At 36.5% G+C, this 18,204-nt stretch overlaps 1 protein-coding gene across 1 annotated transcript in view; it reads left to right on the top strand.

Annotated features, from left to right (window-relative positions):
* Positions 1-18,189, top strand: part of Engase (cytosolic endo-beta-N-acetylglucosaminidase) — a 54,758-nt gene extending 36,569 nt beyond the window's left edge. The window contains exon 8 of the mRNA XM_076811092.1: positions 18,017-18,189. Within this exon, the coding sequence (XP_076667207.1) occupies positions 18,017-18,072 (56 nt within the window). The 3' untranslated portion in view covers positions 18,073-18,189. The remainder of the gene's footprint in view (positions 1-18,016) is intronic.
* The last annotated feature ends 15 nt before the right edge of the window (positions 18,190-18,204 follow it).

Consider the following 18,204-nt stretch of genomic DNA (forward strand, 5'->3'; position numbering starts at 1 on the left):
TTCTTCGACCTTCGGTGGATAAAAAATGGAGGAGGCATACAGCGCGGAACTTTCGCTGCTGTAGCATCTTCCGATTTTCTCGCTGATGAGCATTTTAACTAAAGAGGGCAGTGCTAGTTCTCGCAGCGAAAACCGAAACGTGCTAGTTTCCGTAACAACGAAGGCAAACGTGCTGTTTTTCGTAAGGAAATTGAAACGTGCTACTTTTCGTAACGCACGTCGTTTTGAAGTTAGACCAAAAATAAGAAATCTGTTTCATTATTAATATCAAGTCACTTATTTCTGGAATCTTCCGTTTCTAGAAAACGGTTCCTTTCTTTACGAGCAGCTCCTTTTGTGGGCCTGCCAATATTTTTTAAAATCAATGCAGTTTTACAACTTAAATAACTAACAAGAGAAGATCCCGAACCCGAAAATTCAAAAAATTCTGAAACATTGTGGATATGTAGGGAATTTCATCCTGATTACAACACAATTTTTTTTTTGCTGCCCAAATTCACTCCAAGGGGGTGTAATTGACCCCTGAAAATCCGGTTATTTTCCGATTTTGTGTTATAACTCGTCAACTGTAAAATAATTTTTTACCAAATGACAGATCTTATTAAGAGAAGTAACTTTTGTCTTGAAACTTCTTTTCTACCTCTTACAGCTCGCGAGTTATAACTAAAAATCGGAAAATAGCTGAATTTTCAGTGGTCAATTACACCCCCTTAACACAAAGTCTCAGAATTTTTTGAATTTTCGGGTTCGGGATCTTCCCTTGTAAGAAGTAAAGAGTAAAAAATTGGAAAAAAAAATAAAACCGACTTAAAAAAAATAAAAATGCACTGAAAAGTACAAAATAAGCTATTTCCTTATTTAATCTATGACTTTCATTTTTTTTTAAATCGCCACCAGATTTACACGATGCAATTACTGAGGAGCCGACATATAAAAATTGAGAGTCATAGATTAAATAAGTAAGAAACTTATTTATTTCTATGCAATGCATTTTTATATCTTTGAAGTTGGTTGTAATTTTTATACGTTCGAATTTTTTAAGCTTCCATCTAAGAAAAAAGTTAGAAGCTGTTGCTCTTAACAAGTGCTCCATTCGATCCCACAAATTACAAACTCGATCATTCTCACAAGAACCTTACCGAATAAAACCTGCCGATACTTCGGTACAGTATGGCAGCCGTGCCTGTACTGCGCAGAGTTAACAATACGGAGAAACAAGCCACATTCATCCTCGTTCTCTTGAAACGCCAATTATACCGATGTTATCTGAAGAAGCGCGGCGTCTCCATAAAAATGTGTTGCGGCGTGGAGGAAATCTCGGCACGTTGGACCGAAAGGAGGATTCCGGGTGCTGGCTTCTCTTCGGTGGCGCATTTCTCTTGGGGCCGTTTTAGAAAGGCCGGAGAAACCTCTGGAAGGCCGTGCACAAAGACCTCGCCGTGGTCCCCGCGTTGCAATCGTCGAAGTACAGCCGGCTCGTTCGATTATAACCGCGTGCCTTCGATTAGTAGTCGACTTCGGTCAGCCTTTTTCCTCGGCCTTCTTCCTCAAAGGGAAACTTTCTTAAAAACCCCCTTCAACGAAATGTTTTTGTCAAGCTTACGATGTTAATAAACATCGCGTCAAAGAACAAGCCTCAGCTTCAATTTGTTTCCTTCTAATTAAATGCAAAAGAAGCCCTTCGTTTTCGAGAAAAACGACTGCCTAAGTAGGACCCTTAATCCGTGGCGCGCGGCCACAATCGAATGAGCCGGCTGTACGCGTAACGTTTGACGAAGATTTTCCGGGCCCACCGGTGCGCGTCGGTTTCGTTCGCCTGGCTTTTCAGCAGCCCGACCTCCCCTCTTGGCCGCGCGCATTCTTTCGGCGAGCAGATCCGACGATACCGCGCGCTCGTAATTAGCAGCGGTACACCGTTGATTAATGCGATCAGCTCCCTTATCAGGGCGTCGCTTTCAGATCATTTCGAGGTTTAAAGGCGACGTCGACTTTCGTTTACCTTGCTGCGAATCTGAGAGGGAAACAACGGATCGCGATGTACCGCTCGTTCATTTCTAGCAGCTTTCAGTCGACCTTCATTGTTGCTCCTCAGCTTCTCAGGTTTATCTTTGGACTGAAGTTTGGAATGAGTTCTACCGTTGTTCCAATTTCAGCGTGCGGCGAGACTTTCTACTGGAATGAAAACGCGTTGAATGAGAAATGAATTTGGGAATTGGCAAATACACAGAGACTCGCTGTTCGTTGTTAATTAGTAAAAATACAGAGGAATTGTATGAGTACAAGTTGACTACTAAGCAGACATTATAGCTGTTATAACACAAATTTTAAAAGTTATGGCATAAGAGTTAATATATTTTATTAAATGATTTTGGTCACGAATAACCAATGGGTATAAATGATTAGATTTTTTTTTGGATTACCGGTAATCATTGTCGATAACAGGAATTTTAAAATTCGCGTCATTAGTGTTGGTCACTGGTAACTAAATAAATTTCCGTAATCGATAGTAGTGGTTAAAAAAAAATTTCATCATTCTTAATGGTTAGGTGTAATCAGAACAATTAAAAATGAATATTTTTTAATCATTTCATTTGTTGGTTGAGATTTAATCATAACTGGCTTCCATATGAATAACAATCAATTTTTAGTTATTGTTTTCTTTTCTTCAAAACATTTTTAAAATAACTTATTTTGGATCTCTGTTAGTAACACGAATATATTAATACAGTGATATACAGATATACTGTTCGATTGCTGTATTGAATAATATTAATATTCACGAATCATTTATTGATCCATTTTCCTATGTAGTTTGCGGAACAAAAAGAAATGCAAATTTGTACATGCTGCACTTGCAATCAGTTAACATCCTACATTGTTGCACACAAAATTTCCAATCTTCATTACTTCCTTACTTCAATTATCATTTCCCAGTTGCGCAACAAAATTTCTTAACAACTACGTACCTACACACACTCCTACTTTTTATTTGAGTACTATAAAGGAGTATTAAAAACTGTGAAAATAGTTCCAATTTTTGCTAGAAACTGAAATCTGGCATTACCTACGCATGAAACATTAGAATTCTTACTATCATAAAATAAAAATTAGCAATTTTATAAATTCATTCATCACTATCATCTACTTGGAAATATTTTATTTGAATATACGAAAAAACTGATATTTAAAACGCCAAAATATATTTCAAGAGTAGTCACATTTGTTTCATTAATTTCGTGTACGTTTATTATCAAAGTGTGCTTTTCTGACGATTTCTATGGGTTTTGATGTCAAATAGTTTAAAGTTGAATTACGAATAAAAAAGCGTGTGTTTGTTACATGGATCCAGTTTAATGTTATTTCAACTAATTCCGCGTTTACACGCCCGGAAGTCGGACTCCTTAATTACAATTGATACGCACTTGTGATTTTTTTCAGACCGCGGAAACATACCGCCGTTTTATACGATTTCTACGGATAGATACATCATCTAATAAGCATTCTTATTCTAAAAGTCAATGAGTTATGGCTTCCGTTAGAACAACCGCTACTATCACTTGGAACTATGTTAACTAATCGATGATTAATCGCGTGGAATGCGGTGTTGACAATCGAGGCCTTGAATATGTAGCAAAAAAAGTTGCAATATTTTGCATACCTCTCAACCGCGATACACTTATAGTTCAGTATACCCTGCATAATTATTCTACAACCACTTTCATAAATATTGATACACTCGAAGTCCCACTATTTTCAATTTCACTCAGGCACATTTCATTAATTCCATTTTTGATATACATAGGAAGAAAGTCAAATGCTCTCCAACGTTATCCACTCATTCTTACCGATTAACAACAATTCTAATCCACCAAACCTTAACTTATTCTCAATACACTCGTCGCAATATTAAACAGTAATTTTATAGAATAATAAAAAATTTGTGAAATTACAAACTCCATGAAATTACAGGCCACGAAACGTGTCATTAAATCACACTTGCACGCTTAAATATAATAGCGCGATACTATTAAATAGCTGTAGTGATATAGTAATTACGCAAATGGTATGCTTACTCTATCGAAATTATCAGCTGTAAGTCAAGTATTATAAAAAAAGCAGAGAAGCAACGCGTGAATATTGAAAGCGAGACGCGGAGTGTGGAAAAAAAATTTCCTGCCTGAGAAAAGTTGTAATTAATGATCAGACGAGTCGCTCGATAGGTACCTATGCAATTAATCGGATAATCATGCGGCACCAGTTGCACAGCGATTATCGATCTGGTTACAATCACGTTCATCGTTTACTAGTGATCATTATTATGTAAAATGGATCGTAATGTCAGCTGGGAACGTCGGAAGTTCAGAAGTTCCCGGCTGCTTTTATCTGATCCACCTATGCTAACACTTCACATTCCACGGCAACGTAATTAGGAATGGACTAATCAGACTCAGACGCAATCCTCGCGAAAATTAATTTTCGTCGTGGTACCGCCACTTCCATCGACTCTGCGCTATCTACGGGGTGTCTTTTAATTAACGCATTCAGCAATACAGAAAGTGGATAGGCGTGACAGGTGGAGTGGTTAGAAAAGGAGGTGAAGATAGGAACACGTTTTGCTTGAATAGATATCGGCCTTCGGGTGTAGAGCAATTAAGAAAAAAACAAGGGGAATGTTATATGAGCAGACGTAATTTTCAAGAGGTCGAAGCGTGTAGAGTTGTGCAGCATAAAATTAAAAGGAAATTTTCTACAAATGTGGTAGGTTTAGTGATCCAGTTATAACAAATTAAGGAAAATGTCGAAGCGGGGGTGGTAGCTACAAAATATATTAACACGTTCTGTGGCACGGTGAATATTTAGATTTTTGCTGGGACTATAAAGAGTGATGAAAGAAGTAGAGTCTAATAATTGATTATATGAAGTAGTTGTGTTATATTCTTCATAATTTCAGCTTCTTTTTTCGCCTATTTTCATTTCAACGTCAAATTGGGAACGAGGCCTGATCTAGCTATTTGGCCACTCGGGGCAAAAATAATTTTTTGTCGCCCTTTATATTTAATTATAAATAATTATTTTAAAATATATTTTTTTACCGCGAGTGAAATCCTTGTAGATATTTGTTAATATAGGTACACACCTTTCCCTAGTATAATAGTAATTGCATGTCTGATTTAAACACAATTTATAAGTTTGATACTACATTCAAACATGTAGGCTAAACTGCACTAATGCTGGCACTGAACTGATCATTGGCACTCCTGATTAAAAGGCCAAATATTAAGAAGTACAAGCTTAGAAAGTACTTTTTTACAATTTCTTAATTTTCTTTCACTGCAACACTGCAAAGCCGAGTAGTTGAACTACACATTTTTCATCTGACAACACCACAAAGTGGGAAAAAGGGCTGAGTTTTCTTAAGGCGTTTTCTTAAAATTTTAATAAGGGATAGGTACGTAAGTATATTTTGTCGCTTTATAACTAAATAATGGATTGAAATACAGATTTACTAAGTGTTGTAGGTATTTAATAGTGAATTAAATAGTCTGTTTAAACACTTTAAACTTCGTTCCTAACTACATACGTTTTTCTATATACCCTCCAATTTTAGGCTGCCAATGATTGTACTTTTATGCCTATTTTGGTTTTCATTGAATATTTTAAAAATAAAAAATTCGACAGGTACTCAGAATGTTTTATATTAATGAGAAATCCATAATCATTGAGAATAACTGAAAATTAGAACCACATAAAAACTCCACAAAGAAATATAGACATTCCAATTTGGATTTCCGCTTAGGGTGCCAATCATTGCACAGTGTACCCTACACTTTATCGCTTTTACACAAAACTGTACTCTTTTTATTGGTTTTTATTGATTTTAAAATTCTCTTTCTACCAATTCTGCCACTCTGGGCAGTTGCCCTGCCTGTACCATATTCCTTTAGCCGAAACTTTCACTTCCGATAAATATCGTAGGCATTAGCAGCAAATAATTATATCAGATTACAGTAACATATAGAATAATTAATATATCTCCTTTTCCATGCCTGTAACTAAATAAATAATTAACAGACAACGTAATTACTAGTATACATAGGAACAGGGATCGTGATACCAATAATTGACTTTCAGTAACCACGAACAAACCTATGCACTTTCTTCCTAGGAGGCGTTTATTTAAACGAGCCGTCGTCTCGCCACTTTTGACGGCACGGAAAAATGGAAATCCAGTAAACGAGCGTATCGTAAATCTCCATTCGCTGTCCCTTTCACGCATCGCTCGGGGTGAAATTGATTTCTGATTGGCCCATTACGTTTACGGAGCAATCTCGGCGATCCCTCGCGCCCTCGAGGGCCTCCTCGCAGGGTTCCCCCGGAACAAGTTGTATTATACGCGGCGCAACGGAGTGCGGCGAACCCTGGGCCGCGGAATCAACGTTCCCGTGTGCATTCGTGTGCATACGGATCACGCCGCGATGCATAAGCGAGGCGAACGACGGAAATACCGTAAGACATGCGATACGTAACGAAACGGATGACGTCCGGCGAAAGAAGCCTTTTGTCGCGAGTCGATGGGTTCCACTGAACGCTCGGTGAGAAATTCCGCCCCCACTGCAAATGTCTGGCGGACAGTGGTGCAACTTCACAGTTGTGGCATTTGCTTTGCTAACAATTTTATAGTATTTAAAATAATTTTATAATATGGTTTAGACGTGAGTTTATGGTTCATTACATAGCCTCGCACTAAAGCGTGTGCACGAAATATGGTAGAAGATTTCGCGAAGCAGATACCAGTGATGGGGTATTATTCTAATCAATTTTTATTCGAATAATTATCGGTTGAAATGAAGTTACTCGAGAATAACGAATAAATTTTTGTGCGAGTGATCTCGAATAGGTATTGCGAATAAAATGAAGTTGTCCGAGAATAAAAATAAAAATTACTCGTTATTCTCTAATGACCTCGTTTTATTCGCCAATTTTATTCGGATATTGTCCAACTCTGGCAGGTGCTAACCGTGTGAAGTCCAGCTACTACCCGTCATGCGATTGTAGTACGTAGATATTTTTTCCGTAGTGTACGCTCCCCAGCGTGATTCCTTGGCTTTGAGAAGAGTGGACGGAGATAGAATGTTTGAAGATCTGCTTAGTTAGTGATAGAGAAGTTTAACTGAGTAGCTCTTCCGTGTCCAATTTTAAAAGCAATTTCCACACGTCGACATGTGGAAATTGGTTTTAATTGGATGATGGAAAAAGTTTATTAGATAAGGAATTTACATAGCTGACGTATTTATATGAAATATGAATGAAACACAAAGCAGAAAATGTAAAATGAAACTTATAGGAGGCTTCATTTCCCAGGAAATCGATTTTAAAAACCCTTCCATACACTTATTCTTGACTAGGAATCGTTTCATTTTCAAATCTGCAATATCACACCAAGAAAGAAACAGCGTATTATTAATAATCGCCTTTATTACTCTGCACTGTATCCACATATTATATACCATATACAGATAATTGTGGAGATTTACTTAAAAGGCCAGGTGCAGCCAGTAGGCTGTTATTAGACCTGGCCTTAATCTAATAGTAGATAAAAGTAACTCGATCTATGTCCAACTTGCAACTAGTTATTGATAGTAACCTAAATTAGGATTGGTAGCATATTACTATTACTACACATTACTATTTCTTTTTTCCTTTATTTTGTTCATTTTTGTGTTTCTACTCGTATGTATTAGTCCTGGACTGGGTGCCTCTTTTCTTTATGTACTAAAGGGTTTTCCCGTATAAATATTTATATATCTATAAATAAATAAATATTTATATATCTAATTTTTATATACCTATAAAAATTAGATATATAAATATAGGTATATATTTATATACCTATAAATAAATAAATAAATTTATTATATAATAAATAAATATTTATATATCTATAAATAAATTAATTTATTATATAATAAATAAACATTTATAAATCTATAAATAAATAAATTTATAATATAATAAATAAATTTATACGGGAAAAACCTTTGGTACATAAAGAATAGAGACACCCAGTCGAGGACTAATACATACAAGTAGAAACACAAAAATGAACAACATAATGGAAAAAATATATAAATAAATAAATATACTGTACTTCCATGTTTCAATGACTACAGGGTAGGTACATACTTTAGTACCGCCGCTATTGAGAGTATGTTAAATCTATGTTGAAGTTCTCTCGCGCGAGTAATGTATCGAATCGACTCGATCACGATTCACCCCTTCCACCGTACGAATTTTGAATCCCCTAAGATTGGCGCATCATCGCCCGCAGATGGGGCACTATAATCCGTGAGAGTTTGCCCAGGCAAATATGATGGCATGCCTGCACGATGCACACGGAAGCTCGCGTGTACGCACCGATGCTGTTTCACGGAAGAAGACTGTGTGCCCACTTTAACTAGAAGAGCAGAAGATTGACTGACGATTTCAGAGTAATCCTGATTAAAACGATCTTAAAGGATCGCATGCATAATGGATACTTCGAGTTGCAGCAGTTCTGAGAAACTGAATCCAGAGAGCTCGTTGAGATGTTTAAAAGTGTAATTCTGGAGAGGAGATAGGTAGTTTGAAAATTTTGTGACGTGCAGTGTTACAATTATTTAACTGAAATTAAATTACACCTATTATAATTTACTTACGTTTAACAGATTTATAATTTAATTTCTCTACTAATTAAATTACACACATTTTAATTTACTTAAATTTAACACTTATAATTTAATTTCTCCAATAATTAAACTACACAAATTTTAATTTACTTAAATTTAGCACATTCATAATTTAATTTCTCCAATAATTAAACTACACAAATTTTAATTTACTTAAATTTAACACTTTTATAATTTAATTCCTCCAATAATTAAATTACACACATTTTAATTTACTTAAATCTAACACATTCATAATTTAATGTCTCCAATAATTAAACTACACAAATTTTAATTTACTTAAATTTAGCGCATTCATAATTTAATTTCTCCAATAATTAAACTACACATATGAGTTCAAACACTGTGCACTACCGTTCATAAACAAACATATGAACGATGTTGCTGGTAATTTTCGTTACCGTTTTTGTAGTCTCCCTGACTGCAAGAATAATTTACAGGATGTTTAGGAGGATGGTAATATCATTAAAAAATAGATAGAGAAAAGGAAGACTGTTCCTCTCATGACCAGGTGTCAGTACTGTTGCAAAATTTTTATACACGAGCCTGTCAGGAGCTAAACCGATCAACCGAGCCGCTTCCTGCAAATTTCTCAATTTTAATGGTCAAATGCACAATTAGCCCTGAACTTATCAATTCTCTGTACTTTCTATTTTACACAGTTAATCGGTTTAGGTTCGAAGAAGCTCAAATATCAATTGCACGGGGTACAATGTCCGTCCCGTTGGAAAAGCAATGATGCATGCCGCTGCATTGTCCCGCGCGAGTCATCGATCAGTGGTACCAGTGGAAAATCAATCCGCCGTGACGTTTCACTTCGCACCTGCCGCTAGAAAGTATTAGAAACCGCGGCGACCTTTTGTGTCGTTGTAAAAATGTCGCCTGCAATTAATTCGCGGCTTATGGAGCGGCAGAAAGAATTCGCCTTCGATAACTTCGCGCGTAAAAAAGATTGTGCGAACTTGACGTAAAAATTCGTTCAGAATATCCTAGTGAATCTCTGTTCTCGTTACTTCCCTTTGAACATACTCGAAATACATGAAACTCCTATCATCAAAAGAAATAAGGGAACATAATTATTGGAAAAAAAGAGTTTTTTATCTTAAACTTTATAGTGAAACATTGATTATTCGAAATAGTAATGAGACCTCGTTACCAAAACAAAAATCACCAATTTTTCCAATAATGAACTAACAAGAGGAAAACAATTTTGGTAGAAATTAGTGCAGTATAATTTTGCCCTAACAAAATTTTCCAAGAAAATTTTTTAAAAGTGTTTCTAATGCCAGTAAGCGTAGTTTCTTAGGCATTATGTATTCACGGTATTATTACTCTTCTCCTTCAGTCTGCTACTTTATGATTCTTTAATTACCTGGCATTTTATTCATGTATGTAGTTAGTACTACACCTACTGCTTCCTCTTTCATGCAATTACTACGTGTAAACTCGTCTATTATAGGTGTTACATTAGGTATGTTGTTATAATGAAAGCTATTTAGCGTTAAATTTTATTAGAGGAAGGGGTGTTTTGATGCGATAGGCGAGCTTATGGATAATGAAGGCCCTACTGTACTCAATGTCGAGACAACAAGCTTCCTTGGTGGATGTAGCAATGATAAAAGTGTAATTGGTATTATTATATTTAATCGGTCCCCTGGGTTTAATTCGAAGTCGTTATTTTCTGACGAGGACAGTAATTATCATAATCGGTGTGGAGTCGTTATATTTACGCGCGGTCGTAATTGTTTACGAACTTTCGTACTGCTACGACATTGTCCGTATTAATGACAAATATTTACGAGCACTGCGGTTATTTCGTTTCTTAATCTCGATTAATTACTGTGATCATCGAACTCATGATCTGGGGAAAGTGTACATAAATCGTGTTACACGGAAATTCTAATTAATACGAGGAGGTTTTCAAGTGGCTTGAACGTTTTAGTAAAAAGAAAAGTGAAGTGTGAGGAAGAAGCTTGAGGAAGAGGGACTGTAAGTTTAGATAAACTGTTTAGTATAGAATCTTCTGTGATTAGTTTTAGAAGGCTAGCAGCTGACGACTTTTCATACACGACGAATGTTATTTAATGCATCTTGATCTTAAAACAATTAGAGTAAATAAACTACAATTATTCAGTTCGGAGTAATCTTGGAATAATTTCATACGACTGGCAGAAGACATTTTATTTAGACAAGCAAAGAAAATGATCAGGGAAACAGTTACAAACTTAACTTTGCACAAAATTTCGGGGTCCTAGTTTCAATAATTCACAAGAGCCAGGCAGTGTGTCAGTGGGCCCCCTTAAACATCAGACAATATTACTAAATATTACTAAAAATATACATTTGTTTCGCAAAAATTTTAATGGTACTTTTTTTGCCACTTAAGTATTTTTTTGAAATTTGTATTTATTATAAAAATTAAATGGTAGCCGTATAGTTGTGAGTGGCCCTCTTTATTACCTGGCAACCAATATTTTTAGGCTCAGTCCGCCATTGGCTAGGGGTCCCCTTACCCAATAAATTTCACAAACAAACGTTCCCCAAATTATTAGCAATTATTTTCATTCACCAAACAACTCGTTTTTAGGTACTCGCCCAAAGAGACCTCCATAGAACGAATTAACAGAAGAAAATAGGTGTCCGAGCGTTTCTGCCAATGGGCCTTAATAATGGAGATATTTACATGGATATTATTAAAAATTTCATAGTGGCAGTGGGGTTTTAAAGGGTAAGAATCCCACACTACCCTAGGGCCCCCGGGGGATTCTCCTCTGAAGGAGTGGGGTGCCTTTTGAAGATTTCCCCAAGTTAAAAAAAAAATAAAAAAAAAATTATAAATTAAATTAAAAAAAAATTTTTTAAAAAAATTATAAATTTTTTTTTAACGTAGAGACATCTTCAAAAGGCACCCCAATGCCTCCAGAAGAGAATTTCACGGTAGCGCATGGGTGTGTGTGGGATTTTTACCCACTAAAACCCCACGGCCAGTATAATTTTTTTAATAATTTCCTTGTAAATATCTCTATTATTAAGGCACATCGACAGAAACGCTCGGACACCTATTTACTTATTTTCGACATAGATCCATCGTGCCAAGGCTCATAAAAATCGGTGTTTACCCCTTGTCAGTAAAAGTTATGAGATGAAATTCATAACTGTATAGATTCTACAACAATAGAAGCGACTCGACCTCCTAAAACTTTAAACGCGTTTATCTCGAAACATGATTTTCTCGAATAGTAAGTAGCCAGCATAACAAAAAAAATATGAACCGATTCCCAAAGTCTTTGTGGCATTTTCTTTGTAATTGAATTCACTATCGTATCAGATTTCGATGATAAATTTTATAGGACAAAATTTCGTCAAAATCGATGTCTACCACATGGTGTGTCCTGCCCTTGTAAGCTACGACGTCAAACGCAGTCGGTACCCACTGCAACTAGTCCAGCAACGGCTGCAACCACACCAGAGAACCTTTAATTCCCACGGTGCGGAGCATAGCAGCGCGTTAACCGCGATTTACCTAGCGGCGAGAATTTGCCGATCGGTCTTGGGCAATTTTCGGGGTGCTCCAGAGGCGCGGAAAGAAGCGGCTGGACAGAGAGGAGCAGCCGGGGGGGGAGTAGGGGCGGCTCAGCTCTGCTGAGGAAGAAAGAGACGGAGAAAGGCGCGATGAGAGTGCTCGCAACCTGTGCCGCTCGGTGAACACACTCCAGTCACTGATCGGTTGTTGAAGCTGGCAGTCGTGCAGCCGATATCGCGAGCGATCGTGCAGATTCTACTCAGATCCACCGCGATCGGTGGGGTGCAGCCGAAGGCGTAATACAGTGGGTGATATTCGATCAGTGAAGTGAATCCCCTTCGCGGATCATGTGATCAAGGAACAGAGGAGAGGTGACAGCCAACGTCCACCTGGTACGTTCATTCGCGATACTTCATCCGCGCACTCTCAGCTCTGCTAGGTTCGCCTATGACACCCAGGCGTACCGCGGAACCGCGAGCGGTACTCTGGATGCTACATTCTCTGAGATATCGCGATTACTAAATTTGACCACCCCCACTTTAGAGAATAAACTAAATTTTAGAAAGTCTAGGAATCCATACCCTCCAGAAATCGGATTCCAGATTTTCAAATTTCAGTTAAACCAAAGCTTCAAATACAAAAAACTAAACTAAATCAATTAAATTACTAAATTTGACCACCCCCACTTTAGAGAATAAACTAAATTTTAGAAAGTCTAGGAATCCATACCCTCCAGAAATCGGATTCCAGATTTTCAAATTTCAGTTAAACCAAAGCGGTATATTTATTGTTCAGGTTGGTGAAAGAGTATGTTGAGATTTGGACGCTTTTGTCGTTTCGCACAGGGAGCACAAAACCTTGTAGAAGTTTCCAGCGAATGTGGTTTGGTGAATGTATTGATGCACCAGAGATTTTTTGCCGCGGTTGGTTAGGGGTTCGCGTGAGGTATTTTCAGGAAGATTTTGTAGACAGGGGGATGAAATCGCTTAGGGGTGAAGTTTGAACGGTGCTTCGTTTAATAGGAAAGGTTCTTGGTTGGCATTTGTTGGTGGCTGGCGCTGCTTGGTTGGGTAATTAAATTTTCTGAGAAGCCAGTTTAATAGGTGAATTACTCTGAACAAGATTTGTATCCGTCGACAAGCTATGCTCTTTGTTTCGATCATGAAATCGTGCGAACGATTGTGTTGGATGTAGTTCGCAACACTTCTGCCACGATACCCTATTTGTTTCTTAATTTCGTGGAAGAATCGTATCAGGAGCTACTCCAGCAGGTATTTATATTTGTACCTGGATATTTTATGCTGGAAAGTAGCAGCAATTGTACTTCCGTATAATTATATCGGAATTTTAATTCCCACTGTGAAATGTCATTTAACGTATTTTATGTAAATATTACCAGTATCTATTTTTTTCTGCGAGAAGAATAGAGATTTGGTATCGCGGAAAATAATAAGTATCAGAAAGTAGCGAAGTAGTGAGACGTAATCATCGGTGAATTATGGCCACACTTTGACCGCAGAATAGAGGGAACGTGCAGCTAATGACATAACTGTAAACCGTACATTTACGCGGGAAAATATTTCATTCGTCACCTCGGTACGAGGATCGTTTGAACAGGTGGAGAGGAACAATGTTCCTGTGACCCATTCATATTCCTCCGCTGTAACAGTTGCGCTATTTTAGTGTACACCGTAAAAGTCGTCCCGTGCGTGTTTCCTCGCAATTCATCGCGAGTCTTCTTCAGACCTAAGTACGCGGAGATTCCTTTCCGGTCAGAAATTTACCGTACACGCTGGTTTCGCGTACCGTGAAGTATTCAGTGTAGTGCAGCGTCGCTCAAGTCTGCGATATTTTCGATATTTCCACTAGTAAATCGCAGTCGGCGCGGAGGGAAGTAAATATCCACGTAGCGAGATTAATTAATAACGCGAAGATAATATCAGCATGAAACAACCATGAAATAATGGACGGTTGTACTGTTTTTATTGTATTTTACGGTGATTTACTTTCACGATTTTTAGTGGAACTATATGTAGTGTACTCAATTTGATTAGATTAACAATTAATGGAGAGAAATAAGGAATAGTAGTTTATTTGTCATAAACAGATAAGTTCCCATTCGAATAACATTGGCAGGCGAAGAATTTTCATTCGGATAATTATTTATTCATTATTTACATTTATTCCTATAATACTATGCATAGCGTTCGTTATTTGTGAAAACAGTTATTAGTTACCACGCGGCGAAATCGAACAACAGTTGTTCACGTTATTCGTATAATTTTGAAATAGCTATTCAGGCTATAATAATTACTCGATTAAATAATAATAAATTTTAATGAGTAATGTAGAGTGGAGTGGAAGAATTTCGAATGCGAATGGTTTCTTCGCATAATTCGAGTATTAGAATATTTAGGAGTAATCGAATATTCGAAGATTATAGATTAATTTGGAACTTTGATTATGTTCTTTGGTATGTTTAGCTTCCTACAAAAATGTCTGCTTATAGTACTGTTTCAAACTTTATGTTGAAAATGAAGACGTGTAGATGATTCTCCGTATCAATTTTTTTCGTATAATATTTTATTTCAATAATAAATATTTACCCTTTGCAACAAATTATTTCTTTTATTTATTCGAATAATTCATCATTATTTATTTGAATAATTTATTCGAATAACGATTGTAAAATGATTAAAATAATAATACTAACAACTGATGCTTATTTTCGTTTCAGAATAAATAAATTTCCCAAATTTATCGTTTGAAAAACAAATAATTGTAAAGGCAAATATGAAAAGAATTTCACAACAGAGTGTGAAAAAATATTTCATGTTCAGATTCCAATTCGGTATAATACGAAATTCCATCACTCCGAATACTTCAATACTCCAGATTATTCGAATACTTCTAATTACTCGAATAACGTTCACATACTCGAATATTCCTAATTATTCGACTATTCGAATCTTCCTAATTATACGACTATTCAAATACCCTTAACTATTCGAATAAGGTTTAAATATTCGAATATTCCCAATTCTTCGAATAACGTTCAGATATACGAATATTCCGAATTACTCGAAGAACATTCAAATACTCAAATATTCCTAATTATTCGATTATTCGAATCTTCCTAAATACATGACTATTCAAATACCCCTAATTATTCGAATAAGGTTTAAATATTCGAATATTCCTAAGTATTCGAATAACATTCATATATTCGAATATTCCTAATTATTCGAATAACGTTCAAATATTCGAATCCTCCTAATTATTTGAATCTCAAATTCGAATACTCCTAATTATTCGAATCTCAAATTCGAATACCCCCAATTATTCAAATCTCAAATTCGAATACTCCTAATTATTCGAAACTCAAATGCGAATACCCCTAATTATTCAAATCTCAAATTCGAATACTCCTAATTATTCGAAACTCAAATGCAAATACCCCTAATTATTCAAATCTCAAATTCGAATACTCCTAATTATTCGAAACTCAAATTCGAATACCCCTAATTATTCAAATCTCAAATTCGAATACTCCTAATTATTCGAAACTCAAATGCGAATACCCCTAATTATTCAAATCTCAAATTCGAATACTCCTAATTATTCGAAACTCAAATGCGAATACCCCTAATTATTCAAATCTCAAATTCGAATACTCCTAATTATTCGAAACTCAAATGCAAATACCCCTAATTATTCAAATCTCAAATTCGAATACTCCTAATTATTCGAAACTCAAATTCGAATACCCCTAATTATTCAAATCTCAAATTCGAATACTCCTAATTATTCGAAACTCAAATGCGAATACCCCTAATTATTCAAATCTCAAATTCGAATACTCCTAATTATTCGAAACTCAAATTCGAATACCCCTAATTATTCAAATCTCAAATTCGAATACTCCTAATTATTCGAAACTCAAATTCGAATACCCCTAATTATTCAAATCTCAAATTCGAATACTCCTAATTATTCGAATCTCAAATTCGAATACCCCTGATTATTCAAATCTCAAGCTCGAATTCTCTGGTATTCGAATATTCGATACAGCCCAAATGTAGAACAGTGAATAACCTATTACGAATAACTGTTATCCAAATAGACTGAAAAATTCTACTGGAAAGAATTAATTTGGATAATCATCTTAAATAAACATTTATTCGAAAGAATTCGAGTAATGCGCAACATTAATTCGAATCGAGCAGACGAGCGTCTGGCTCATCCAGCGTCGAATTCAATGAATGTCCAGCATCGTCTTTCAAAATACCCACGGAACAAGGAGGAGTTCGTGTTACTTCAAGGTCGCTGCGCATCGTGCACCACAGAATTTTTCCGAACCGACCGGCTTAACTGTACTTGATTTACAGGCATTGAGCATTGCGTCGTATTTTCCACCGCCAGCAGACGTAACAGGGTCAATTTACGATGCGTTTCGACTGGCAGCGTTGTTGAATTTATTGACTGGTCACTGCTGATGATGATGATGGCGATGATGATGGGAAAACAGAAAAAAAACGCGTCTGGCTGCATTTGGTCATGTAACGGCAATCATTGGGTTTATTTTTTAAAAAAATCGATGGGTCTGGGGCTCGCTACACTACTTTTTAGTCATTCGAGTTGACTCGAAGAACTAATCGTCTTGCAATTCAATTTATGTAAAGTACGAACGTTGGTAGTTTATTGGGTCGAAACTGGAAAGCACAAGTTTCGAATTAAAATATTTTTTGTGGGAAATATTTGGGGTATGTAGTCACTTCTTTCACAATGATCACAGAATTGACTTTGTGATTGAGTTTCTAGAATTTCTCGCGGTTTATATGAATTGGATTATGAAGATTGTTTCAGATGAATTATACTGTCTACAGAAATTCAAATTTAGGTGTTATTCGTATGTGGACGACGTAGTCTTCTATGGAATTTCTTAACACTGACTTCCGATATTTTTTATGTCAGAGATACGTGTGTTTATTCAAATTCGTGTTATTTATTTCCTGCGTTAATCCAGAGTGAGCACGCAGGGCTTGTACTGAAATAAAAATCAAATAAAGCTAAGGACAAGGGAAAATGTGGCGTCGTACATATTCAAATGATGTCACACTAACAGAAATATTGCTGGTATTTGTAGGGGAATGGTGTAGCAATCAATGTGTCAAATCGCTTTGATAAGTTGATGGTAAAATGGCAAGGCTGACGTAAACCAATGTTGAAGGACAAAAATAAAAAGGTTTCTGTAGTCAAGATTATTCCCTATTTCTCTCTGTCTCTTGTCAGATAAATCGTTGTTCCTTGCGAAACGAGCTCTGACGATTCTAAAGAATTCTCTATTTCAGAAAAATTCTTACCTCGCTCTGTACTAATAAAAATTTATATTCGCGATTCAACTTTCCGCTTGTTCGACAAGAAATGTATTCAGCTTTCTTGAAGACTCACTATTCATCTTAAGATTTTTCTGAAAAATACTAAAACCTCATCGATTATGAAATTAACCTCCTGCAGCTTTCCTTTAACATCGGCAAGTGTTCAAAGCGCAGGAGGAGCTGAGCAAAGGAATCCCTCGAAAGTGTCTGACAGACTTGAAGGGCCATTCTTCGAAACCTTGCGTCACTCAAAATGTTAGGAACTGTTTTACATTAAACCACCTGTCAGGATGTACGTATCTGGCTTGCCGCAGGAAGCCAGGGTCCCTGACCATCGACACTGTCGAACGATTATTTATTAATGGACCCCTCGTTTGCTTAATTTACAGATCGCTGGGACTCAACGGACTGTGTCAACCGGATCAGCGACTACAGCGTCTATTGACCTTTACCGAACCGCGCTTAGAGTACAGTCACGAGGAGCCTTTGCGATTGATCTGGGAAACCGTGGAATCTTCAGAAAAATGCCACTCAGCGTGCAACCGCCAAACAAGTGCTTACAGACATAAACTCACGT

The sequence above is a fragment of the Andrena cerasifolii genome, chromosome 1 (assembly GCF_050908995.1).
Source record: "Andrena cerasifolii isolate SP2316 chromosome 1, iyAndCera1_principal, whole genome shotgun sequence".
Lineage (NCBI taxonomy): Eukaryota > Metazoa > Arthropoda > Insecta > Hymenoptera > Andrenidae > Andrena > Andrena cerasifolii.